Genomic DNA, 27570 nt, shown 5'->3' with positions numbered 1-27570 from the left:
AAAATCATCGAAATATAAATATCGGGAACTGCCGTCATATGGGGGCTATACGAAGACCTGAACCTGCATAGGCAATTTTCTGTCTCAGGCTGTAGTAACTATTAGAAACTTCAAATATGAAATTTGAAACAATTCCGGTGACTAATGTCGCTAAAATCATCAAAATACCGAATGTGGGAGGTACAGTTATATGGAGACTATGCCTAAACGTGGTCCTATATAGCCCATTTTCAATACCAAAAGTCCTGCAAACTAAACAAACATTTGATTAAAATTTTCGTTCGGAGGTTAGAGTGATTTTGACAGACGGACGGACATCACTAAATCGACATAGAATTTTATGCTGATCACAAATATATATAAACTTTGCAGGGTCTATACTATAGTGGAGGGTATAAAAAAAGTAAAATAGTATCAGTCGGATTTGCCGACAGATGTATACCCCCGGCCTTGATTAATAATTATTCAAACTGTTGACTTTTTAGGTGGGAGGTTCCGAGGCAGTTGGCCAATATTGGTATCTGATCTAACCAATTTGTTTCCGACCTACAACGTGACATATTTGGACTATTTCGACTACTTCCTGTACTTTAAATGTGCACTTTTTTGGAAAATGTGAAGTATTAAATTTTCATTCGTCCTCTGATGCAGATAAAACTATTGGTATGTGCAAAAGTTGAAGGAAATCGAACATTTAAATCCATTTTTGCAAAATCAAATTTGTGGCGAATGGCCCGATCTCTACCATCTTTATAGCAGATCTTGTGTTTATAGAAATATTAAGATGTGCCACGTCTGAATGGAATCGAATGTTAATTTCGCGTTTTATGAGCTTCATGGATATTCAAAAATTTGACCCTTTATGGGGGAGGTACTTGACGGAGTGGGCCGATATTATCCATTTTCGCACCTGACCTAGCAGTGATGCAAATATTAGGATTTGCAAAGTTTGAGCAACATCGGATTTTCGTTTCTCCTTCTGCGCAGTAAATTAACTTTTTTGAAAATGTTGATCTTTTGTGGAGAAGGTACCACCAGAAGAAGTGTACCGATATTGCCCATATCCGAACTCGATCTAAGTTTGACAATAATATTACGATGTACTAAGTTTGGACCAAATTGGATACTCCCTTCGGACGAATATATCCCCAGAATATAAAATATCCCCATCTCTCTCACCTATTTGTACCTAACCTGTCTGAAATATTGAGTGTCAAGTTCTTACTCGTCACTTAAAACTCTATTGGATAACAATCTTTTTCAAATACATGTTCTGAAAATTTTAGAAAAAAATACAATACAATACCCTTTTTATTACAATTTCTTTTAATTTAAGAAAAATATTATTTTTTAAGAAAATATATATATTTTTATTACTAATCAATTAAAGTTTACAATAAAAATATTCATTTATCATTTAATGTCAATAAATGTTTTCATATAAAACGCAACAGATTTAGGCCTTCAAGCCAATCTCTCCGGGATTAAATATCTTCACATTGCGATCGTTGACCTTGTAAAGGATTTCCTTTGTGGTGTAGTTCGATTCGTAACAATTATCCTCCTCATCTTGGAAACGTTTGATCAACAGCTTGCCATCGACTTCACGGAATACGCCACTCTTCAACTTAATCACCTGAATGTGTACGGAACCCAATTTGGAAACATTGTTATCATCCAATGAGTACAGATCGGAATTGCTCATTTTTGTGATAATCGATAAATTGGAAAACTCCCGAGTCAAGGCAACCAAGCCGTGGCACAATTGTTGTATGTCTTCCTTGGAAGCGCCCAAATTATAGAGTATCGACAAATTATCAATTATGACGGTATTGTGAATGCGAGCGGTGAAGGTTGAGCCCGTTGTCAGTTGTTCTCTTATATCGGCGAGTAGTAAATCACTTAACTTGTGCTCCCGCGACAACCATTTGCAGCTAAGGAAATCCTTGGCCATCTCATTGGAGGGATCAATTATGCCCAGTGTTTTGCCCAGGAAAATGTTACAGTTGTAACCCAAACGCATGCCAGCATTAAAGTAATGCTGATAGTTGTGTTGCAGACACACCAACAGAGTACCGGCATTGGAGATACGCAAACGCTGTCCCAATATTGAGCTAATCAAAAAACTGCCATCGACATTTGATTCTTCGCTGATGTGTATGAACGATGGTAATTTCTGTTCGTTTAGACCACACGCAAAGAGAACGGAAGCAGCCATGTTTGTGGGTTGGTGTACTAAGTAAGTAATGCAACGGAAATTGGAAAATCTGAAAATAAATTAAAAGAAATGAGATAATTAAATATTACATTTATTGGAGCTGTTTTAAATATTTAACATAATAATTAAGTTGAAAAAAACAAAATATTGCATGTGGCCCATGGGGGGATCGAACCCGCGACCTTCGCGTTATTAGCACGACGCTCTAACCAACTGAGCTAATGGGCCGATGTTGCACGGTGTTCTCAGACACTGTTTTTATCAACCGATTCCATTATATCGTATTTGTATTGTCGCTAATGCGAGACAGGGTGACTCGTAACAAAGAAAATTTCTATAAAGCTTTTGTAATAAAAGCTTTCAAAAGTTCTTAAATAGAAAACAAATTATTGGCAAATTTAATAAGTGAAACAAGGAATTATTTGATAATTTACAAAAGCTTATCTTTTTTAGTTTTTTTAGGCTGAAATAAAAAAATAATTAATAAACTTGGAGAGCGTGAAATCAAACTTAAACAAGTAAAATAGTATCTGTCGGTTTTGCCCCCAGCCTTGAGTTTTGATTATTCAAACTGTTGAATCTGGCGTGGTTCCGAAGCAGTAGGCCAATATTGGCCAATTCGTATCTGACCTAAGACTGATATAAATATTTTAACGTGCCAGATTTGGACTATATCGACTACTTCCTATACTTTATATAAAATATGTGCAAAATTTTTGGAAATGCGGAAATATGGGAGAGGTAACAGATATAGAGGACCCATTTATATCCAATTTTATGCGAATTCATAAATTCCATATTCATCTCAGGTTTCTCGTTGAGAGAAATATTATTTCGCTTGCTTTAGACTTTTGTTTTTCAAAATCTTCAACCCTATGTGGCGGAGGTACCAGAAGGAGTGGACCGATATATCCCATCTTCACACCAGACGTTTGGTTAATAAAAAAATTGTGATGTGTGAAATATAAAGAGAATCGGATGTATATTTCGGATTTTATAATAGTTTTAGTCATTGAAAATGTTGACCCTTTGCGAGGGAGGTACCAGAAGGAATAGTCGGATCTCTACCATCTTTATAACAGATCTTGTGTTGATGGAAATATTTAGATGTGCCAAGTCTGAATGGAATCGGATGTGAATTTCGTTTTTATTGAGCTTCATGAATATTCAAAGATTTGACTCTGTGGGGGAGGTACCATATAACGATATATTCCATCTCCACACCAGTTCTTGGGTTAATAAAAATATTGTGATGTTTGTTATTTGAAGAAAATCGGACTCTTACTTCACATTTTATAAGAGTTAAAAATATTCAAAATGTTGACCTTTGTGGGGGGAGGTACTTGATGGAGTGAACCGATACTGTCCATTTTCGCACCTGACCTAGCACTGATGCAAATATTGGGATTTGTTATGTTGGAGCAAAATCTGAATGTCCTTTCTCTTTCTGTGCAGTAAATTATTTTCTTAGAAAATGTAGACAACAGAGAGCACCTATTGTCCATCTCCGAATTCGATCTAAGTTTGACAATAACATTACGATGTATCAAGTTTGGATCAAATCGGAAACTCCCTTTGAAATCTGTATAAACTTACTTAACTTAATCCTAAAATGTGTTTTAATATATATGAACGCCTGACGTTTAGGTAAGATTTCGATTGTTAACGTCTTCTAAGACTTATAGTAGAATTGTATAATTAATAATTTTATAGACTATTTTGACGATCCCGTTTGAAGAGAGTTTTTAACCTTATTTCAAAAAAGAACCAAAAAACCCTTTTGTTACTAGCTTGAGGGTTCATATTGAGGATCAAAATATTCCTTGTATTTTCATCTGCAATAAGACACTATATACCCAAAATGCACGGACGCCGATGAATTTTAATACCAACTTTCCAAAAGTGTGGAAGTGGGGGACTTGCCCTCTCTATTTAGCTCAATTTGCGATGAAAACTTTCAAAACGCCGATACATGTGTTTTTTTTTTGTATTGAGCGGTATTATCTGCGAGAATGCAAGCATCGAAACTACAACTAGTGACAATCTAATGACTATTTTAAAAAAAAATTAAAAAGTATTTCATGTGGCCCATGGGGGGATCGAACCCGCGACCTTCGCGTTATTAGCACGACGCTCTAACCAACTGAGCTAATGGGCCGATGTCTGCTTGCAGCTAACTGTCTAATAAGAAGAAAATATAATTTTCAATACATACAAAATGTTAGTAATTTCTCAATACATATATTTTCAATAATTATTATTCAATAATTCCTTAATGTTTTTATTTTAAAATATTTTTTTTCTGAATACTTTGGAATAAAATGCATAAAAACCAAGTTGGCCCATGAGGGGATCGAACCCGCGACCTTCGCGTTATTAGCACGACGCTCTAACCAACTGAGCTAATGGGCCATGTGACGGGGTGGCGAAAAATAGTGAGCAAGTCAGCCGATCTCAATGAAAAAAAAACTTTAATTCTATAAAGTTAAGAATATAGAATTCTTGGTGGCGATTATGCCTCGCCATTTCGTTTGTAATTCTTTGAAATTAAAAATTTTACGTCCAAAACGTGTCTCATCGAAATAACGGTCTTTTTGGACCAAATTCGTTTCAGGACATTCAGAGTCTGTCTGGTCGGTGCGCATAATGCTAGGAACACAATTGGAGCGAACGACGAATTTCGCCCTACGCAGCGACAAAATGAGCCGCGAAAATTCGTCGTATGGAACACAATACCGACGAAATTATAAAACAGCTGATGAAGTTGTTTACTTTTTGCTCATTTGTTGACTACAATGAATTATACAAGAACACATAATTCTTTACGTTCTCTATTATAATTTCACTTATGTCCATCTTCTCTATTATAAATTCACTGATATCCATCTTCACTCAGGCGCAAGTACACAAATAAATAAACAAATTAATTATGTTTTTTTTATACGAGTAACAGATAGTAGAGTGACCATAACAAATTTTAAAGTAAAAAGTAACTTTATTTACTAAAACACATAAAATTCGTACAAGTATGGCCACCTTGTACTATTTTGTTCGCCGGTCGCCGGCGTATGAAATAGAAATAAAGCTAATTGAGTTCGCGGCGACCGACGAAATTTTCGCCGGTGCCGTGATTGTGTGCACTTCCATATACACATATGTGTTTTATTTTTGACGACGAACATACGCCGCGAAAAAATTCGTCGTTCGCTCCAATTGTGTTCCTAGCATAACTCTTGAGGGGAGTATCGATAATTCTTGATTCAAACTTGGTACATCGTATTTTTATTGTCAAACATAGATCGAGTTCGGACATGGGCAATAGCGGTCCACTCCTTCTGGTACCTCCCACACAAAATGTCAATATTTTCAAAGAAAAAAATTTACTGCACAGAAAGAGAAAGGATAATCCAAATTTGCTCCAACTTTGCAAAAATATTTGCATCAGTACTAGGTCAGGTGCAAAAATGGGCAATATCGGTCCACTCCATCCAATACTTCCCCCACAAAGGGTCAAAATTTTGAATAATTATAACTCTTATATAATGTGATGTAAGGGTCCAATTGTCTTCAAATTACACACATCACAATATTTCTATTAACCCAAGGTGTGGTGTAAAGATGGAATATATGAGTTCACTCCTTCTGGTACCGTCCCCACAGAGGGTCAACATTTTGAAAATTCATGAATTTCAAAAAACACGAAATTAACATCAGATTCCATTTAGACTTGGCACATCTTAATATTTCCATCAATGCAAGATCTGTCATAAAGATGGTAGAGATCGGACCATTTCTTCTGGTACCTCCTCCACAAATGGTCAAGGTATTGAATAACCAAGACGATCAATAAATCCGAAATAAGCATCCGGTTCTCTTCAAATTATACACATCATAATACTTTTAATAACCCAAGGTCTGGTGTGAAGATAGAATATTTCGGTCCCCTCATACCGGTACCTTCCCAACAAAGGGTCAAAATTTTGAATAATTATAACTTTTATAAAATGTGATGTAAGGGTCCGTTTGTCTCCAAATTACACACATCACAATATTTTTATTAAACCAAGGTCTGGTGTGAAGATGGAATACATTGGACCACTTTATCAGGTACTTCCCCCAGAAAGAGTCAACATTTTTAATATTCATGAAGCTCATAAAAGATGAAATTAACATCCGATTCCATTCAGATTTCGCACATCTCAATATTTCCATCAACACAAGATCTGTAAAAAAGATGGTAGAGATCGGACCATTTCATTGGTACCTCCCAAACGAATGGTCAAGGTATTGAATAACCAAAACGAACATAAAATCCGAATTATACACATCACAATATTGTTATTAACTCAAGGTCTTGTGTGAAGATGGAATACATCGGTCCCCTACTTCTAATACCTCCCCCACAAATGGTCAAAATTTTGAAAATTCATGAAGATCATAAAACCGGAAGTGAACATCCGGTTTCATTCAAACTTGACATAAATCAATATTTCCATCAACGCAAGATATGTAATAAAGATGGTAAAGTTCGGACCATTCTTTCTGATTCCTCCCCCACAAAAGGGTCTAAGTATTGAATAACCAAAAGGATCATAAAATCCGAAATAAGCATCCGGTTCTCTACATATATCATGCATGTCATTATTTTTACTAACAGAAGATCTTCTGCGGAAATCGGATGTATTAGTTGAAGTGGAATATTTCGGTCCGCTATATCTGGTACCTCACGCATATTTCCACATTTTTCAAAAATTTACACAAATCTCATATAAAGTATGTATAGGAAGTAGTCCATGTAGTCCAAATCTGGCAGGATGTAATATTTATATCCGTCTTAGGTCAGATAAAAATTGCTCAATATTGGCTAACTGCCTCCCCCAATAAAGGGTCAACGGTTTGAATAATTATAACTCAAGGCGGGAGGTATATATAGAATGGAGGGTATATTAAATTTGTCATTTCGTTTGTAACACCTCGAAATACATCTTTTAGACCCCACAAAGTATATATATTCTTCATCAGCATAAAATTCTATGTCGATTTAGCAATGTCCGTCCGTCTGTGGAAATCACTCTAGCTTCCGAACGAATTGAAGTACATTGATAAAATTTTGCTCAAATCTATGTTATGTCTGCAGGACTTTTGGTATTGAAAATGGGCCATGTAGGTCCACGTTTTGGTATAGCTCCCATATAACGGTACCTCCCGATATTCGGTTTTTTTTGATGATTTTAGCGAATTTATTCACCAGAATTTTTTCAAATTTGGTATTTAAAGTTTGTAATGGATACTACAGCCTAAGACAGAAATTTGTCTGTGCAGGTCCACCTCTTCGTAAAGCCCCCATATAACGGTACCTCCCGATATTCGGTATTTTAATGATTTTAGGGACATTTTCACCGGAATTGTTTCAAATTTGATATATGAAGTTCATAATGGATACTACAGCCTAAGACAGAAAATTGTCTGTGCAGGTCCACCTCTTCGTAAAGACGGTATTTTGATTTTATCGACATTATAATCGAATTTTTGTAAGTTTCGCATTTGAATATTGTAATGGCTTATGACAAATGTTACCTACGCAGGTTCATATCGTCGTATAGACCCTAATATAATAGCTACATTCGGTATTTTTAAGATTTTAACAGAATTTTAACGGATTTTATTGTTTTTGAGAATTGTCAAATCGTTCCAAATGGTGGGAGGGAATTCAATTTGCTTGTTATTTTTAAAAAAACTCAACGTCGTGTAGGGCACCATATGGACGTTTTACTCTTTCCTAGTCGCTTGCTTCTTCGTAAAACTTTTATTCCATAAATAAATTTTCTTCAACCCTGAAGGTATAATGGAGAATGGTATCACCAGCCGACCGATACACGTTCTTATACATCTTCTATTCTTATAACACTTTTAATTATCACATTTTAAAAAAATATAGAACACGTTTAAAATACGCATTTTAGCATTTCGTTAATTTCCAAATCAAATAAACAATTTTTCACAAAAGAAACAAAGTATTGTTGCTATTCGCCGAAAATGTAGGTAATGCTATGACAATACTCAAAGTGTGAACAGTATCCATGCTAATTCAATAAGCAAAAACAATAAATTTGATCCGAAATCGAACAATTATGTTATTCAATAATATATTCAATATTGCTGCCATTAATTATCTCACGTGCATTGTAGTTTCCCCGTTGCACAGCTTTTGTCAAATTTATAAATTTTGAAAACCGATATCCTTCAAATATGTCAATTATAATTTATGGCATTCGAATTACAAGAGGAATAATATGACACCCCCAGCCTTTATTCATTGCCTCATTTGTGTGTGTGTGCATGTACTTGTGGACAAATTGAACAAAAGAATTGAAACAATATTTTACGCATTAATTAAAATTGGGAAATGTACAACATTTATTTAATTTACAAAGTGGGGGAGGGTAAAGTTAGAGGACCTTGTCTATAAAACAAATAACACTTTGCAACTACATGACCAAAGCTTATTGGCAATTTTTGAAAACATTTTCATTAAATACCTGGTAATAAATTGCTAATTACAAAATACATATTTTGGTTTTTTGTTATTGCCACAAAGGTCGGATTTGTGGATAAAATGCAATTGCTGCACTAACAACAAGTAGAACAATATTTAAACACGCTCAATATATTAGTTTTCCATTTCAAATACAAATTGCATTATTACGTATATCAATTCAACGTAGTATGAGTGTTTCTATTTCAGATTTTATAGGTGAGGTGGTCAGGTGGCTATTCCAATAGCCGGAGCACAATATCGCTCAGTTCCCAGAATAGTATCAATATAGGGTGAGATGAAAAAAATTGCAACCAACTTCAGACTGCTGTCATTTCTAAGCCAATCGTCCGACAGCTGTTAAAATAATTCCAGTGACAGCTCATTGTATTATTAACAAGCGTACAAAAGCATTTTGGTGAGAATTTTCCAGAAATAAAGTTATTCGTGATGGAATTCAAGTGTGATAGTGTGATTTCTTTATATTCGGCTGGAAATCCACACGTGGCTATCGTTAGAGCACTCCAGCATTTAAATGTGAATAAATATTTTGTGTCTCGTACTATCGCTCGTTACCGTGATACTGGTAGCGTAGCCCGACGTCAAGGAAGTGGACGGAAGAAAACAGCAACATCAGCAGAAATGGTTCGAAAAGTAAAGAAGTGACTTGATCGAAACCCGTGTCGTAGTGACCGAAAAATGGCTAGTGAGCTGAACATATTGCAATATTCCATTCGGCAAATATTGAAAATTTAGCTCGGGGTAAAGCCATTGAAATTCCAAAAAGTGCAAGAACTTACACCGCAACTGAAAGAAAATAGACTCAAAAGACCTAGCAGCAGTTTTTCCTTGTCCAGCAGTTTTTAAACAAACAAAATGATTATGTTTACTTGCTAAAGAGGTCCTCTGAAAATGTGCCCCTTCGGTTGGCCATCAGAACTCTAGCGCCGGTCATGGTGATGGTGTCGGCCGCCATAACAGTCGATGGTCGCTCTCCGCTCGTATTAATCGACCGTGGCATCAGAATAAATGCTGAATATTATGACGAAAATATTCTGGAGGGTGTATTTAAGCCTTGGGCACGCAAACATTTTGGCCGCAGACCTTGGACATTCCAACAGGACTCAGCAACATCGCATTCAGCATGCGCCACCCAAGAATGGTTACAAAATGAGGTTCCTCGCTTCATTTCAAGCGCACAATGGCCACCAAAATCTCCGGATGCCAATCCGTTGGACTATTGTGTTTGGAGTATTTTGGAAAGCAAGGTTGACACTAAAAATACCAAAGTGTCGATCATCTCAAGCAATCACTTCGCCGGGAATGGGCCAAAATACCGCAGAGCAACATTTAGGCAGCTTGTGACGGTTTCATTGGTCGTTTGAAGTCCATAATTCCTGCCAAAAGGGACCAATTCGAACAAATCTAAACTTATTCTAAAATTTGATGCTATATCCGATATTTTATGCTTTCATTCAATAAAAATTTAAAAAAATGTAAAAGTTATGGCGTTTGACTTTGTTGCCGTTTTTTTATTTCACCCTTTTTTCTTTATCCTGCGATTTATTTAACATTTGTTCGTATTTTCCAAAATTGTTATCATTTTTATACCCTCTACCATAATAAAGGGTATATTAAATTTTACATTACGTCCTTGATCAGCAAGGACGAGCCCTATTGAAATTGGTGACAATCGGATCAGATTTAGATATAGCTCCCATATATCCTCAACCGATTTCGGGTTAATTGTGCTATTATGAGTCCAAATCTCCTGCGTTTTTGGTACATCCAACCGAATACAGTCTAGACGCAAGTACATCAACTTTGCTGAAAATCCGTTCAAATACAGCTATAGCTCTAATATATGTTTTATCAGATTTGGTTTTTATGTCCCTCACATTCGTGATATTCATTATACAACAATGATATTTGGTACCAGATATCAGATACAGCTGAGAAATACCTCTGTCAAATTTTATCAAGATCGGTTCAGATTTGGATGTAGCTCCCATATATATCTTCAACCGATTTCGGGTTAATTGTGCACCAAATGTCCAGTATCAGTCCAAATGACCTGAATTTTGGTACATCCTACCGAATTGAGTCTAGAAACATGTTTATCAAATTTGGTGAAAATCAGTTCAGATATAGCTATAGCTCCCAAATATATGTTTCATCCGATTTGGTGTTTAAGTCCCCACATTCGTAATATGCATTCGACAACAATGATATTTGATACCAGATGTCTTATAGAGCTCGGATATACCTTTGCAAAATTTTATCGAGATCGGCTAAGATTTCGATATAGCTAATCAGAATCCCAACTATCCATAATCCGATTTTAGGTTGTTGTGCATTTAATTTAATATCAGCCCAAATGGAGTGAATTTGAGGACGTACGTTTCCATTTTGCGGAACTCGGCTCCCATATATATTTTTTAATATAATCCTTCTCTAAGTGATATCATGCACTCTATAGCAATGTTTTGGTATAAAAGATTAAAATGTCTCCGTCAAATTTAATGAAAATCGATTCAGAATCAGATATGCCTCCCATATATTAGTTCCCTCTAAAACCAAATTATATCTGCTCTAAAGTCAAAGATTGATAGGTGGTATGATCTACTTCAAATACATTCTTTTGTTACGGTAGCTCTACGAAGTATGCATAGTGGTGTAGGGTATCATATAGTTAGTCCCGCCCGACTTTTGACTTCTCCTTACTGGTTTTTCCATCTTTCATGGCCTTACAGTGTCTTTATTTCAAAAGACATACAGACACAGCATAATCGGCTCAGAACTTTAGGCTTTTAGCACCTCAGACCAATAGTTCGAGGTATTACAAACAGAATGATATAAATAATATAGCCCATCTTATTATGGAGCACCAAAAAACAATTCTCTTTGCATATATTTATTTATTGCTTATATTTATTTGTGAGAACATTGAGAATTTCTAAATTATAAAATAATGACTACATTTACAATATTCTGTATAACTGCTAAGCTTAAATTTTCCACTAAAATGAACACAAAACTGTAGTAAACAAATTCACAAATCGCCATTAGCGGATCGTTAGCAATAATCGTGACATTTATTTTAAAGCTGCTATAGAATAAAAACAAACATTTCCAATTCTAATACTAATTCAACTTAATTCCATTCCACAAAGAGAGGAGTATTGTATATCAACATATATGTTTATATACAACTATCGATCACGCTACCAGATTAGAATTGAAAAAAAAAAACAAACAAACTCACTCAGAGAACAATGACAGAAAAATAATAAATATTTAATTTTGCAAATGTTTTTATGGGGGCTCGTGTAGAACCAACACACAAAAAAGTAAGAATCTTTGTTTGTGTCGTCGCCCCTATTGTAAACACTCTGCAACATATTTTCAGAATAAACTACCAAAATCTCATTGTTAGATTCATAATATCACCCAAATTACCTCCGCTATAATTTTTGCCTACTCACTCAGGGTATGAAAAAATCAACTTATACTTACGTCGTCTGTCTGGCTTCTTATTTATATTTACGCACTTGAACCACAAACAAGAAAGCGTCTTTATTCTGTTTTTGAATAAGCGAGCTTCCAAACTAAAACTATCCCCCCACTCATGGTCGAATTGAATTAATTTTGGCATTTTGTTTTCTCCAGCCATTGTTGTTCTCTCTCTGTCTCTAATAGAATAAAGTAAATATTTCCTAATAACAAAGATACTACTCTCAGCAGTATGAGAATGAAGATGATAAGGTATTGTTAACACAATGTAAATTGTAGAAAAGCTTATGTCAATTTGTTCACAACCTCAGAGAGCACAAAAAAGTGCCGGTGAGAAAGTAATGGGCTAGATAACATTGCCAGATGCTTGATTTCCGAAAAGGTTTTATTTTCAGTTGGGGAATTTTGGAATATATAATATAATTCAGCTAGAAATAAGACCCGGGGATCAATTCTGGTTCCATGAAAATCTGAAATGTAAACTTTTATAAAGTTAAGAAATGTCAAATGAATAAGATTATAAGGGGTATATTTTACTTTTCATAGAATGAGAATTCAGCCCCTGTGCCCAAAAAATCAACATATGTTTAGTGAATTAAAAAAAGTTAAAAAAAGTTTAGATATAAAAGCAATGATTTAAGAAAAAAATTATTGTGGTCTTAAATTTGTCATTATTTTTACTAATTGCCAATGTAAAGAAGTAAAATAGAAGCAGTCGGCTTTGTAGACAGATGTATACCCCCAGCCTTGAGTTATGATTATGGGGGAGGTTCCGAAGCAGTTGACAGATAAAAGTATTGAAAACTGTGATTGTAACAGATCTTGTATTGATGGAAATATTGAGATGTACCAAGTCTGAATAAAATCGAATTTTTATTTCCCGTTTTATGATATGGATACTCACAATTTTAACCCTTTGTAGGGGATGTATCAGATGGAGTGGACCGATATATCCCATCTTCACTCCAGACCTTGGGCTAATAAAAATATTGTGATGTGTGTAATTTGAAGACAACGGGATGCTTATTTCGCTTTCTTTGAGAGTTTCGTTATTCAAAATGTTGACCTTTGTGGAGGAGGTACCCGATCTCTACCATTCATAACAGTGTTGATGGAAATATTGACATGTGTCCAGTCTAAATGGAATAGTATGTTAATTTCGAGTTTTATGTGCTTCATGGATATTCAAAATTTTGACCCTTTGTGGGGGAAGTACCAGAAGAAGTGCACCGACATATTCCATCTTCACGCCAGACCTTGGGTTAATAAAAATATTGTGATGTGTGTAATTTGAAGATAATCGGACTCTTAAATCACTTTTTATGAGAGTTATAATTATTCAAAATTTTTACCTTGTGGGTGAGGTACTTGATGGACCTGACCTCGCACTGATGCAAATATTAGGATTTACAAAGTTGGAGCAAAATCGGATTATCCTTTCTCTTTCTTGAAAATGTTGACATTTTGGTTGGAAGGTACCAGACGGAGTGGACCGATATTGCCCATCTCCGAACTCTATCTAAGTTTGAAAATAACATTTGGATCAAATCGGATTTTCCCTTCTGACATGCCAGACAGACGGAGGAACGGGCATTTGGATCGACTCCAAATGCCCTGAAAGGGATTTGGTCCAAAGAGACCTAGGGTCTAAAACTGTTATTTCGATGAGGCACGTTTTGGCCGTATGAAATGATGTATACCCTCTGAAATGATGTATACCCTCTGAGCCATATGGCTGAGTGTATGAACAGTATTTTCCCCGTCCTTGTATAGGCCTTAGTCAAAGGTATAATTTTGAAAAAGAAATATAAATACACAAGGTTACCTCAATAATTCTACCATGATAAATATCAATTGAACACAATTAGTGGCAATTTCGGAAATTTTGCGTTAGGTTTGCTCCCAGCAGCTGATTTGGCAGTGTGGGATGGAGTTTGTAATTTTTGATAACACCCTTCTGACACGGTTTCTTTTGGTCGATAAGAAATATCCTGAATGCAACAAAATACTTTTCAGAAGAAGCTCAGAAATTTGGTTGATATTTGCTTGCTGAGTATACCCAGTTCCACATCAATTCATAAAGTTTTTACAATAATGTCGACATTTAAATTTGAAGAAAAATGATAGAAAAATTATTATTGAATTTGGACAAATTTTGAGCTACCAAAACCAAAAATAGAACACTCGGCACAGCTACGTTTTTCTGCATCACTTAACCCCAAGATTTTTTCAATAACAAGCAATTGCGGTCTATTCCAATTAGAAATATGCACATATTATCAAAGAGATGAAGGTCGATTTTCTTTATCTTTGAACGAAGTGTTTTGTTACAAACTGTAGAAAAACGACAAATTTTTTGGCGGTACAAACCTAATTCCAAATGCCTAAAGTCGCCATTAGCATACAATGGCATTATGCGTTTGCTTTTTATGTTGTCTTACAAATGAAACCCCAGCAGCGAAATCCTTTGAAGGATTAACAACGCTGAAACACACACGAACGCATTCAATAATGTGAACAGGTAGTTAAGGGTGTTAATGTCTGTCCCCTTTTTTTCCATGGAATTTGGTCACCAAAATTGTTCAAACTACGATCAATGTGTTCTCAATAGATTCTCATGTTTTTCCACAAAAATAAACACTCGAGTTTTCCACAATGTTCAGCAGCGAAACGTCTGGTGGCATCTCGCCTCGTCTATTAATCTTCCAGCAAGTTTTGTTGTTTTTCAATGAAAACTGAGAACTACGGCAGCGAACAATCAATAGACAGACACACGGACCTGGCGAACAACCACACCACACCAGAGGCAGAACGGCTAAAGTTTTGAAAAACAAACACAAAATCTGATCAGCCGCTCTTTTGTTTTGTTTGGTTGTTGCTCACTCGTCCAATCGCTCTTCTGGCTGGGTTTTATACCGGGCGGGCTATGGCGACCAACTTTGTGTTGTGTTTCCATTGCGGCTGTCTCTCGTGGAGAAACGTTGCTTTTTCACTTTCGCAGTACGGAACGAGTGAGCTGATATTAGTCAGTGGTTGTAGGTCGTCTGGTTCAAATCGATTCGATTTTGGTTTTCATGTTTTGAGTGTAGTTTTGAAATTTTTGTAACACACTTGTTTGACGCGAAGAGTCCAATGAAGTGTTTACCTTTGGTGGAATAAAAACAAAGTTCTGTTAATACAAAATAAAATAACAACAATTTTATAGATCTCCAAAATTCTCGGTTTGTTATCTTCGTTGTGACGGCGATAAAAGTTTTATATCAAGGTAAAGTTCAAGTAAAACATGTTTCGCAGTTTCTTGCCAATTTCAATGAATGCATTTGAAATTCAAAAAAAAAATCACAACGTATTTAGTTGTCTCATTAAAACTAATTTCCATGTCAAATCGTAGGAAATATTTGAAAATTTGTTATAACACCCCATTGAGTGACAAGCGGGCGCAACTGCTCATTAATTTAGTGGCCAAAGCTTTCTTCATCCACAGCGTACAAAAACTTCCATGTTTGACATTTTGATAATTTTGTGTTGAAAATCACGCGTTCAGCGTCAAATGAGATTAATCTCTTGCATACATTAGTCATTTGGCGAATGTTTGAATCGTACCACCTTATATTTTCTTGTTACTCCCCCATTATCAGAGAGATTTGCTCACGTTTTTGTTGGAAATAACAAATAAAAAAATAAAATGGAAGAATTTTAGAGTTGTTATCTGGTAGAAAGAAACAAAACAGCTGATCCCCCACGGTCACTGATAACTGTTGAAATCAACGGAATTAGAATTTATTTGGTCTTAATTTTTTAAGGAAACCAAAAATGAGAGTTAGGATTTCGTGTAAATCCTAGTCTATTCTAGTGTCCCGAACACATAATAGGAATTATGGTTAAATGTGACAGCAAAATTATGCAAGCGGGATAGGAGAAATATTTTGAATTTACGAATCTTGCTTTGAATCAAAAAGGGAAGTTTCAGTCTCTCATGTTTTAATAAGTAGTCACTTAAAATTGCACATATCAATGATGACCTTTGCATGACATTTCGTACAGTTTTAGACCAGTGGGAATGAATTATTATTTTTAATAATATAATTTAGGTTAAAAAAAGTGCTACAGTTCCACAACTATAGATTCTATAGTTCTATACTATTTCGTACTATTTTATACTTTTTGGAGCCAAAAGTAAATAACTAAATCGGATTGTTTCTTAAGGTTAGGTTAGATTTTAGTATGAAAATCTACACTGCTTCACTCGGAGACCATTGGTCTATTGTGTTCATCCTAAGAAAAAATAATTTATGACAGGAAAAAGAAGAAGAGAGAGATTTCTAGTTATACAAAGGCTTGCATAGCTAATACAGGGTGAGGTAAAAAAACTGCAACAAAGTCGAACGCCATATATTTTTTTTAATTTTATTGAATGAAAGCAAAACATGTCGGAAATAGCATCAAATTTAAGATTTGTTCGAATTTGTCACCTTTGGCACGAATTATGGCCTTCAAACGGTCAATGAATCCGTCACAGGCTGCCTGAATGTTGCTCTGCGGTATTTTGGCTCACTCCCGGCGAAGCGCTTGCTTGAGGTGATCGGCTTTATTACACCATCCAGAATATTTTCGCGATAATATTCGGCGTTTATACGAGCGGTCGCTCTCCGCTCGTATTAATCGACCGAGCGGAGAGCGACCATCGGCTGGCGGCTGGTGGCTAACCGAAGGTGCACATTTTCAGCTGACCACTTTGGCAAGTAAACAGGATCATTTTGTTTGTTTACAAACTGCTGGACAACGAATATTTTCTTATCGGTGAAAACCAAATTCAGCAGTTCACCACTTTCGGCCAAGCGAAGCAACTCTTAACTCTTTTGAGTTTTCTCCTGAGGTGTGATTTCTTGCACTTTTTGGAATTTCAATGGCTCACTTTTCAATATTTGCCGAATAGGATATTGCGAAATGTGCAGCTCACGAGCCATTTTTCCGCCACTGCGTCGCGGGTTTCGATCAAGGATCTTCTTTACTTTTCAAACCATTTGTGCTGATGTTTCTGTTTTCTTCCGTCCACTTCCTTGGCGTCGAGCTACGTTACCGGTATCACGGTAACGAGCGATGGTACGAGACACAAAAGATTTATTCACATTTAAATGCTGGAGTGTTCTAACGAAATCACGCTTGAATTCCATCACGAATAACATTTTTTCGGGAAAATTCTCACCAAAATGCTTTTGTATGCTTGTAAACTATATAATGAGCTGTCACTGGAATAATTTTAACAGCTGTCGGACGAGTAGCTTAGAAATGACAGCAGTCTGAAGTTGGTTGCAGTTTTTTCATCTCACCCTGTAATGCCAAATTTCAAAGTTCTACGTCAACAGACAGTTTGGCATCGATAAATCGACTTAGGCTTTATAAATATGATTTTTAAGATCTTTAGGAAGGTTTTCAGAAGAGAATCTCAAAAAATTTAGAAAAATGTATGAAATCTTTATTTGAAATGATAGTCGGGTCTATAATGTTGACCGCTATTGTTATTCAAATGTTTCATCCGAGTTTAGGATACTCTTTCCAACACTGCGGCTGGTAGCTCACGAATTAATGGTTTAATGTTAATTTCCAATGCGTCAATTGAGACGGGCTCGTGTGTATAGAAGTCAGACAAAACACGAAACGTGTTTGACCTGTTTAAATCAGTGTTAAAAGATAATACTAAAAATAAACCGTTACAACAAATTGAACACTCCATGATTAAAAGCATCAGCAATTTTACTATTTGGTACAGTTCCATACAATAAAGCTTTTATTATGTGATGTAAATCCTCAAAGGTTATAAAACCTCCTTGCAGAAAATACCCATAAAGATTCACAATGTGGTATACTACCTGGTCTGTATTTTTCATCCTGGTTGAATGACAATTCTCATCTAGTATTTATTGATGCTCAATATAGAGCTAATTTGAAATGTGATTGTAATTTAATGTTTTTCTGAAAAAAAGCCCTGCGTTGCGGCTAGAAAAATATTCTGTAAATATATGCATTATTTTAAAGATTCGTTCATATCGCAAAGCCCAGAAAAAAAGCCCAAGCTTACACATTTCTCCCAAAATGTTATATATGTAAATCAGTCACCATTATTAATATTATTGTTATGAAAACAATCAGACTCAAATAAATCAGTGTGGTTAGATAAAGAGTAGTTACAAACCATAACACAACACCCCTTTCCAAATTGCCCAAAAGTTGTATTGGTTACTACCTGCAAATGTTCGCCGCCAAAAACTAATAACATACCACACTTATGAATTTAAGATAAGAAGTATAATAATAAATATAGCAACAAATGGCAATTTTCTGCTTTCATGTTTCCTGTGTTTTGGGCCAAAATAAAAAACATCGATTATGAACAATATGTCATAATACAATATAATAATAACAGTCGTAGTTGACGATAACGCCAGCGCGGAGCGAAAACACAAATGATAACAAAACACAGCAACAAAATCAAAATAATGAAAGTAAAATTCATACACTCAAAAACAGTGAAATAACAATACGGTCACAAGAAACAATTAGCCTGGATGGCAATATGAGAACTTTATAATTAATGTTTGTTAAACAATGACAATATGCAAATATAAGAACACATTGTCAATGAACTGTGCACAAATGTTTGCAGAAACAAAGTAAAGAATAAATTCATCATAATATTCAAGAGGCAAATCATGTTTGGAAATCGTATTAAATGCGATAACGCTTATTATATAACTTGTTTGGAGGTATGCCCAATAATTTGCACTCAAAAAAGTAAATATCGACCTTCTGTATATTGGAGACCTAAGGATGTAGGTTGCCTTTTTGAGATACAAATGATTTTTAACGTTCCGAAAGTTTTCATCCGTTTTTCAATAACAGCTGAATGTTTTAATTATTATATAATCCATTTTCATTTGAACAAGTAAGCAAAGGCTACAGTCGAGCGGGGCCGACCGTTGAATACCCTACAACACTATAATAAACGATACAGTTTATATATATTTCCAATTTAATTAACGAAATAGCCAGAAGTGCGTCTTTCCTGTATTCGTGAATTCTCCAAAAAGTCACTGGAATGGACATTTTCGTATTTTGTCTACAAAAGTTGGCAAACTCTTTCACACATTGAATATTTTTGAATAGCCATCCAAAACTGCTTGGCTTTTGCAATGTCCGGTAACCCTCATTCAAAAGTGCGTGAGAATCGGGCGATAATTACGACCTGCTGACAATTTTGCAGTTTTTTGGTCCATTTCAACCTCTAAATATATGTCGATCATCTCCAAAAAGAGTAGGCTTTTATTCTGACCCTCATCTTATCTCCATGCAAAATTTCGTAAGGATCGGGCCATAAATGCGATCTGTATATATCCTGATATCCTAACTACTTAGTTTTGTTAGCTGTAGAAATATTACCAAATGTTTAATTCAAAATGAAAATATGCCAAAAATATGACAAAATTGAAAAAATATGAAAAAATGTTAAAAATCGATATTTTCATCTTTAGAGAGATATTTTTATGTGATTTTTTAGACGTTTTTTCTTTCCTATCAAGAGGCCATTCTGAATTAATGAGAACTCTCGAAATCAGTTCAGCCGTTCTCGACATATAAGAAATCTTTCAAGCATATCTTCTTTGATAGACATATATATCTCACATATTTTGCTATATATCCGATTTGATGGATGTTAACATCAATGTAAAGATCAGAAGTAACCTTGTCATGACTTTGCGATTTCGCCGGGATTTAAATTGTTCGCGGTTTAATGAAAAATTTTGAATTTTTTCAACACAAAATATATGGTCTATTTTACCCGCTAAATATTATCTGATGACCACCCAAATTGGTAGGCTTCTTCCCCGCCCTAAACTCTAGCTACAAGCGAAATTCCGCGTTGATTGGTCTACAATTGCGACCTGTAGAGCAACTGCAAAATCAGGAATTTTTTCAGTTTTTGGTCCATTTCAACCCCTAAATATTATGCGATCATCTCCAAAAGAAATAGGGTTCTATTCTGACCTTAACCCCACCTACATTCTAAATTTCGTGAAGATCGGGCCATAATTGCGACCTGTAGAGTGATTACAAATTAACATGGACAGACGGACAGACGGACAGACGGACGGACGGACATACATAGCTAGATCGACTCAGCTCGGCGAGATAGAAAGATCCATATATACTTTCCTATGTGGGAAACCAATATTTCGTGGTGTTACATAAATTCTGGCCCAATCAAACTTATAATACCCTTAACACATAGTGTTGTAGGGTATAAAAATCAAAAAATTATTTTTTGGTTTAGAAATTCAGAATTCATAATCCCAAAAAAATCAGAAAAAAAGCTGTAATTTGGCAATTTTCAAAAAAAATGAACTTCAAATACCAAATTTGAAACAATTTCGGTGAATAATGTCGCTAAAATCATCAAAATACTTAATATCGGGGGGTACCGTATTATGGGGGCTATACGAAGACGTGGACCTGTACAGACAAATATCTGCCTTAGGTTGTAGTATCCATTAAGAGCTTCAACTAACAAAATTGAAACAATTTCAGTTAATAATGTCGCTTAAATCATCAAAATACCTAATATCGGGAGGTACTGTTATATGGAGGCTATACAAAGACCTGGACTAGCACAGACAATTTTTTGTCTCATGCTATTATATCAATTACGAAATTCAAAAACCAAATTTGAACCAATTCCGGCAAATAATATCGCTAACATCATCAAAATACCGAATATAGGAAGGTACCGTTATATGGGGGCTATACGAGAACGTGGATCTGTACAGACAATTTTTTTTCTTTTTGGCTGTAGTATCCATTACGAACATCAAATACCAAATTTGAAAAAAATCCGGTTAATAAATTCGCTGAAATCATCAAAATACCGAATATTGGGAGGTACTTTTATATGGAGGCTATACGAAGACGTGGACCTGCACAGACAATTTTCTGTCATAGGCTGTAATATCCATTACAAACTTTAAATACCGAATTCGAAACAATTCCGATGAATAATGTCAGTAAAATCATCAAACTACCGAATATTGGGAGGTACCTTTATATGGGGGCTATACGAGGACGTGAACCTGCACAGGCAATTTTCTGTCTTAGGCTGTAGCTTCCATTACGAAATTCAAATAACATTTTTGAAACAATTCCGGCGAATAATGTCGCTTAAATCACCAAAATACCGAATATCGGGAGGTACCGTTATATGGGAGATATACGAAGACGTGGACTTAATATATATTTGAGCAAAATTTTATCAACCTGATTCCCACAGACAGATAGACGAGCGGAGATCGCTAAATCGACATAGAATTTTATGCTGATCAAGAATGTAAATACTTTGTGGGGTCTAAAATGTATATTTCGAGGCGTTACAAACGGAATGACAAACTTAATATACCCTCCATACTATGGTGGAGGGTAAAAAAATAGTACATTGGTACATTTTGTAATTGAGTCAGAAGAGAAGATATGGGACAAGTTGAAAAAGTACAAACGTTTTTTTTTTCCACAGATAACAATTTCAGCCAAACATATCCAAACATTGGAGACAGAAACTAATACCTTCCGTGAAATTAGCAATTTTATCAGAATTCAAAGTCTACCCATTAACAATTTTCATATATACTGATATCTTTTTCCTTGAACAGGTACTCGATATGGAATGACCGGCCCTCACAATAACATATAAGTTAAAAAAAAAAAAAAAAATTAAATTTATATAGATTTTCTTATCTGATAAACAAACATAACACTAAGATATTGCTATATCGGTTGCTAATACATATGTAATCTAGAAACACACATTTCAAACCAAAGCAACATTCGTACATTTTTTTTAATTATTAAAAAAAATCAATATTATTATTCACAAAAAATTTCATTCAATAATTCAGAAAATTTCGTCATGTTTGCAAAATTCAAAAATGATGTTTCGCATACAAAGAAGATTTGCCACAGATGTCTTTGTATTCCTATTTTCATTTTTAATAACACCTTTCGTTTAATTAATGACAAACTTGCCTCTTGTTTTTTATGTTTATTTTTATTACACGTGCTAAAAATAAGACTTTATAACACTTATAGGTCCACCAACCACGTGCTATTGTTTTTCTCCCTCTCGCTCGTTTTGATATGAATCGAAAGAACAAAAATTTCCATCATATTTTCATTTGTGTCACCAGTTGTTCACAACAAATGAACAACACTTAACAACAGCGATATTTTGTTCAATATGAAAAACAAATATTTCTGTATCTAGATGATGAAAACAGGCCAGGCCAGGCCACAACAGCTTTCACCCAATGGTCAATGTCAAAAAAAGAGGAAATTAAATTTTAAAATATCTGCCGACTGAAAATTAGAAAAATCTATGGCGTCATCAGAAATAAAAACATCCACATGAATATAATTTACAATGTGCAGCAATACATATAGATGTGGTGTTTTTGAATTCCCACACAGAAATAATAATCAAACGAGCCCCCTAAGCTATTTTGGAAAAATGTTTTTTTTTAATGAATTGGGAAAATTTTGTATTTACAAATCAAATACAATTTCAAGTTTATTTAGTTTTATTACACATAGTGCATCGGCTCATATAATTTCCATATCCATATCATTCGATCTAGTTATTATATACAAAATCGGTACATTTTTTCGTGCACCCAAAACAAGTTCGAATTTGAAATTTTTCAAAGTAAATATATGCGTTTTTGGATATTCGTTGCTATGAGAAAACTTGTTTTCGATTTTCAATGCATATTTATTTTGTGAACTGTAAAATAGCATCATAGTAAAGAGAAAAATATATATATTTTTTTAAGTTTAGAATAGGTATATCTTAAGCCTAATTGGATTAGCATTAGCCACATTCATGGTTGGGTTTGTAATATGGGTTGATGTTGAATTTATTTATATTAGGTATTATAGCAATATTTCCAAAATGAAGTCCAATTATTTTGGATACGATCTTCTAAATAATCCTTACACGCTAACTCCTTCAAATTTCAGGCTGACACAATTTTCCTAGAGTTAATCTAGCTATCATCCTGTAATTTAATGCCCCTTCGAACACCATCAACTTTTATATATTCATCATCAATAGGTGTAGGCAATATCGAAAATTTATCATAACCATACCACCTACCAACCTTTGGCTTTAGAGCAGTTATTAATTGGTTTCAGAGGGAACTGATATATGAGAGGTATATCCAATTCTGAATCGATTTTCACTAAATTTGACGGATATATTTTTATCATTTGTACCAAATAACATTGCTATAGAGTGCATGATATCACTTCGAGAAGGATTGTATTAAAATATATATATCGGAGCCAAGTTCCGCCAAATAAAAACGTACGTCCCGAAATTCACTCTATTTGGACCATTATTTGCACAGGAAACCTAAAATCGGATTAAGGATGTATAAGGGAGCTATATCAACATCTTAGCCGATCTCGATAAAATTTGGCAAATTTTTGGTTGGATGTGCCAAAATGCAGGTCATTTGGACAGATATTGGCCATTTGGTCGCTTAGAACCTCCGGATTTTATAACTTATATAATTGTACAATACATCTCAAAGTCCGGAGTTTATTAAAAAATAGTACAATATAATACATTTATATCAAAAAAGTACGCGAACACAACCATAGTTATCCATGCCAAAAAGCAAATGTGAAACTAGCCTTTTTTAATGAAGTTAATTTAATGTTTGACCACATTCTGTGACAATTTGTATTTCCATGTATTCCTTTAATAGCTAGTATATAAAATAAATTGCCCTACTTACCGTTTTTAATGTATTTTATTGATAAAAACTTTAGAAAATAAACCAAACGCTTCCAATCAGTATAAAAACAAGCACATATGATTTTGGCAACTAGGAACTCACTGTGAATTGACGACACATTAACAACTTTTCTATTCACACAGAATTGGGGGCCCCAATGTTGACAACCAAAATTAATATGGCCAACGGCAACAAATACATTTTCCTTTAAACTTGCCTCTTGCAAGTACAAAAGACAATTTGTTTTCAGAAATTTTCATTTTACATTATGGTCTTTTTTGTTATTTATAAAAACACAAGAGTCTTACGACGAGTACGAGCATTTCCATCATCCTTGCCTCTCCCTCTTAAAACAGAAATATGCCTAATGTAATATAATAAGAAATGAAAACACTAAAAAATTGCATACAAATATAATATTTGTTATAATTGACATCACTTACCACAAAACTTGTTGTTGTTTATGTTTGGATTTCCTTCCTTTTTCATTGTAATTGTTACTTTCGTTCGGTATACATTGCGTCGTAGGAGAATTGGCAAATATATTTTTGGCATTTGGGGTCGGTGGTTTGATACCACTTGAATTTATTTAAAATCTATATTCAAACCCTAACAAATTGTCATGCAAAATTAATAGTTATTTTAAAGTTCCTACATACAAAACCAACAACAGTCCTTCATTGCTTTGGCATTATTGTACCAAGAAGAATTATAACCTAAATACATTCCAAAATGCCTGAACTACTGTTGTGTATATAGTATTCCATAATCCGCCCATACAAGCCGGCCACAAGGATTTCAACACAAAACCTACAAAGTAAGTGTCGAAAGATGTCCTTAATATAAGGATTACAATTGTAGTGTAGGTTGTCATACGATGTTTCCTTGGTGCAATAAAACGTGTTTATTTAATACCTACATGTCCTTTTTGAAAGCAGTAGCACATTAGAATACACACACTCGCTGGCAGTGAGCGTATTCAATAACACTTGATGTGATTAGGTCGGGTAATGTTGTGGGGGCTGTGGCCAACAATGTTTGTAATGATGACGTGTTTTGATTTTCAATCTCTTCAAGTGACGTCATTTATCATAAACACATCAATTAATGAACTTGCATCATCATCATCCATCAAAGAGCATTTGAAATCATGGTCATATTGTTTCTCAAACCAACTGCTTAGGCATAATGTATAAAATCTAATATTTTCAATTTTTCTTTTGCAGCACAAGGATTTTATTAGTCTGAATATACACTTTGCCAAGAAAAATGTCTGCTGTTGTCGAGGATAAATCCAAACGTTTGGGACGTTGGTATTTTGGTGGTTTGGCTAGTGCCGGAGCAGCCTGCTGTACCCATCCTCTGGATCTGGTAAAGGTAGCCTTGCAAACACAGCAAGGCAAATTGTCCGTTGTGCAACTAACAGCCAAAGTTGTACGTGAACAAGGTGTCTTGGCCTTGTACAATGGTCTATCCGCATCCGTGTTGCGTCAAATGACATACTCAATGACACGTTTTGGTATCTATGAAGTGGGCAAGAAACACATTAACACTGATACTTTCTTGGGTAAAATTACATTAGCCAGTTTGTCGGGCTGTTTTGGTGGTATTGTTGGAACTCCAGCGGATATGGTCAATGTCCGTATGCAAAATGATGTAAAATTGCCAGCCGAACAAAGAAGAAAGTAAGTGAAGAAAAAAGTGTAAATAATATTTACGTCATTATATAATCGTTTACATGTTATTGCAGCTATAAAAATGCCATTGATGGTCTGATTAAGGTATATCGCCAGGAAGGATTCAAACGTTTATTCTCCGGTGCCACTACAGCTACTGGCAGAGGTGTTTTGATGACTGTTGGTCAGATTGCTTTCTATGATCAGGTATGTTTTATGAAGAACTTTTTAAAGTAGACGACTCTTGCCTTTCTTGTACAGTATTTAATCATATTTTTTATACTCTATTCACAGATCAAATCTATGCTCTTGGCAACTCCCCATTTCCAAGATAACTTGGCTACACATTTCACAGCATCCTTGGCAGCTGGTGCCATTGCAACAACTCTAACCCAACCCTTGGATGTTTTGAAGACACGTTCTATGAATGCCAAACCTGGAGAATTCAAAGGACTGTGGGATATAGTCAAGTTTACTGCACGTTTGGGACCGATGGGTTTCTTCAAAGGTTATATTCCAGCTTTCGTGCGTTTGGGTCCACATACAATTATCACCTTTGTATTTTTGGAACAATTGCGTTTAAATTTTGGCATTACACCGCTACAAAAGGCGTAAAGTTCTGACAAATTTCTAAATGGCATGACGCTCTAGAGAAGGAGAACCTATTTTCTAGATAAAACAACTAAAGAAAAACAAATATAGTTTTATATAGGCTTTTATGCGGAAACTTGGAGAACAGAACGAACAAATTTTTTTGTATGTACAATAGAGTAAAGTAATCGAACGACCGACTCCAAATTTACCTATATACACTGATTGACTAGCAAATTGTTTTTATATGAATAGTCAAACTTTTTGTTATTGCATTTTTTTATATAAATGTATTTGCCTTTTTTGCTGCTAAATGATGTACACAGATTTAAATGTAAGCAATTGTCAGTAAATGGTCAAAGTTTTTTGAATCTTTGTACTTAGAATAATTTACAAACGCAACAAACAATAACAATACCAATAATGATTAATTATTAACAACATTCCTGCTGAATTGAGTACTACTAGCTTTTGATTTGATTTGTAATTTCGTTTAAGATAACTAAATGTAACTTTCATTTAAGAAACGCAACATTATCAATTACTATTTATTTAAAATAGTTTTTACGATTCGAGTGATAAAGTAACTGCAATTGTTTTTATTAGTTTTCGTTTGTATTCTTCACGCACAACTCTAGTTTATTAATGTTTTTTAATTGATTTTGTCATATCTTCCATAGTTTGTTAAAAACAAGCTGCTGTACGTACTAGCATAACAATTGTTGTCTATTAAAAGGATTTATGTTAAATGTTTTTTTTATACATCCTTTAGTGATTCTTTTGATTCTAATTTTAATTTTGTTAACAAATGAAGACTGCTTTTTTAATAAAAAGCTGTAAAATATAAATAAAATGTGTTTTAATTATTTAAAATGGGTATATTTCGTAAGTGCTCAATTTTCATATCAACCGATTTTACCAATTTCGATAACTTTATGAACTCGAATTACATGTCAACTTGTCTCGGACATGAATATATGGACTTTAGAAAGGAATTCTAAGCAGAAATTGATATGGGTATGCATCGCCTACTTTTTAAGTTCTTGCAGTTCTGGAACATAGCATATGTTGACTTGCTGTGGAATGACGTCTTGCTTTGCTTGGATGCTTTCACGACAGCATCTGAATTTCTTAGAGGTGGGAGTCAAATCACAACACGTTATGTTGCCTGATCATCGCTGTCCATCCACACTCATC

The 27570-nt window shown here is 34.7% G+C and overlaps 2 protein-coding genes and 3 non-coding genes across 7 annotated transcripts; 1 reads left to right on the top strand and 4 right to left on the bottom strand.

Moving 5' to 3' along the window:
- Nucleotides 1-1256: 1256 nt before the first annotated feature.
- Nucleotides 1257-24247, bottom strand: LOC131803740 (uncharacterized). Of its 2 annotated transcripts, none has more exons than XM_059125379.1 (2): nucleotides 24107-24247; nucleotides 1257-2267 (listed from the first exon to the last, which is right to left on the bottom strand). In XM_059125379.1, exon 2 carries the CDS (start codon nucleotides 2216-2218, stop codon nucleotides 1457-1459), a length of 762 nt encoding a protein of 253 aa, XP_058981362.1. In that variant the 5' UTR covers nucleotides 2219-2267; nucleotides 24107-24247; the 3' UTR covers nucleotides 1257-1456. The 2 variants fall into 2 exon arrangements, with proteins under 2 accessions (XP_058981362.1, XP_058981363.1); XM_059125380.1 differs by lacking the exon at nucleotides 24107-24247 and adding an exon at nucleotides 12270-12404.
- Nucleotides 2373-2446, bottom strand: TRNAI-AAU (transfer RNA isoleucine (anticodon AAU)). The gene has a single exon. It is a non-coding gene; the product is annotated as a tRNA-Ile (tRNA).
- Nucleotides 4303-4376, bottom strand: TRNAI-AAU (transfer RNA isoleucine (anticodon AAU)). Its single transcript has one exon. It is a non-coding gene; the product is annotated as a tRNA-Ile (tRNA).
- Nucleotides 4557-4630, bottom strand: TRNAI-AAU (transfer RNA isoleucine (anticodon AAU)). The gene has a single exon. It is a non-coding gene; the product is annotated as a tRNA-Ile (tRNA).
- On the top strand, nucleotides 15245-27226 carry LOC131803739 (mitochondrial dicarboxylate carrier-like). Of its 2 annotated transcripts, none has more exons than XM_059125377.1 (4): nucleotides 15245-15531; nucleotides 25333-25791; nucleotides 25857-25989; nucleotides 26077-27226. In XM_059125377.1, exons 2-4 carry the CDS (start codon nucleotides 25376-25378, stop codon nucleotides 26395-26397), a joined length of 870 nt encoding a protein of 289 aa, XP_058981360.1. In that variant the 5' UTR covers nucleotides 15245-15531; nucleotides 25333-25375; the 3' UTR covers nucleotides 26398-27226. The 2 variants fall into 2 exon arrangements, with proteins under 2 accessions (XP_058981360.1, XP_058981361.1); XM_059125378.1 differs by lacking the exon at nucleotides 15245-15531 and adding an exon at nucleotides 24592-24923.
- Nucleotides 27227-27570: the final 344 nt, after the last annotated feature.

The sequence above is a fragment of the Musca domestica genome, unplaced genomic scaffold (genome assembly GCF_030504385.1).
Source record: "Musca domestica strain aabys unplaced genomic scaffold, Musca_domestica.polishedcontigs.V.1.1 33, whole genome shotgun sequence".
Taxonomy (NCBI): Eukaryota; Metazoa; Arthropoda; class Insecta; order Diptera; family Muscidae; genus Musca; species Musca domestica.
Note: the sequence above shows the minus strand (reverse complement) of the source record. Positions and strands in the feature narration are given on the sequence as shown.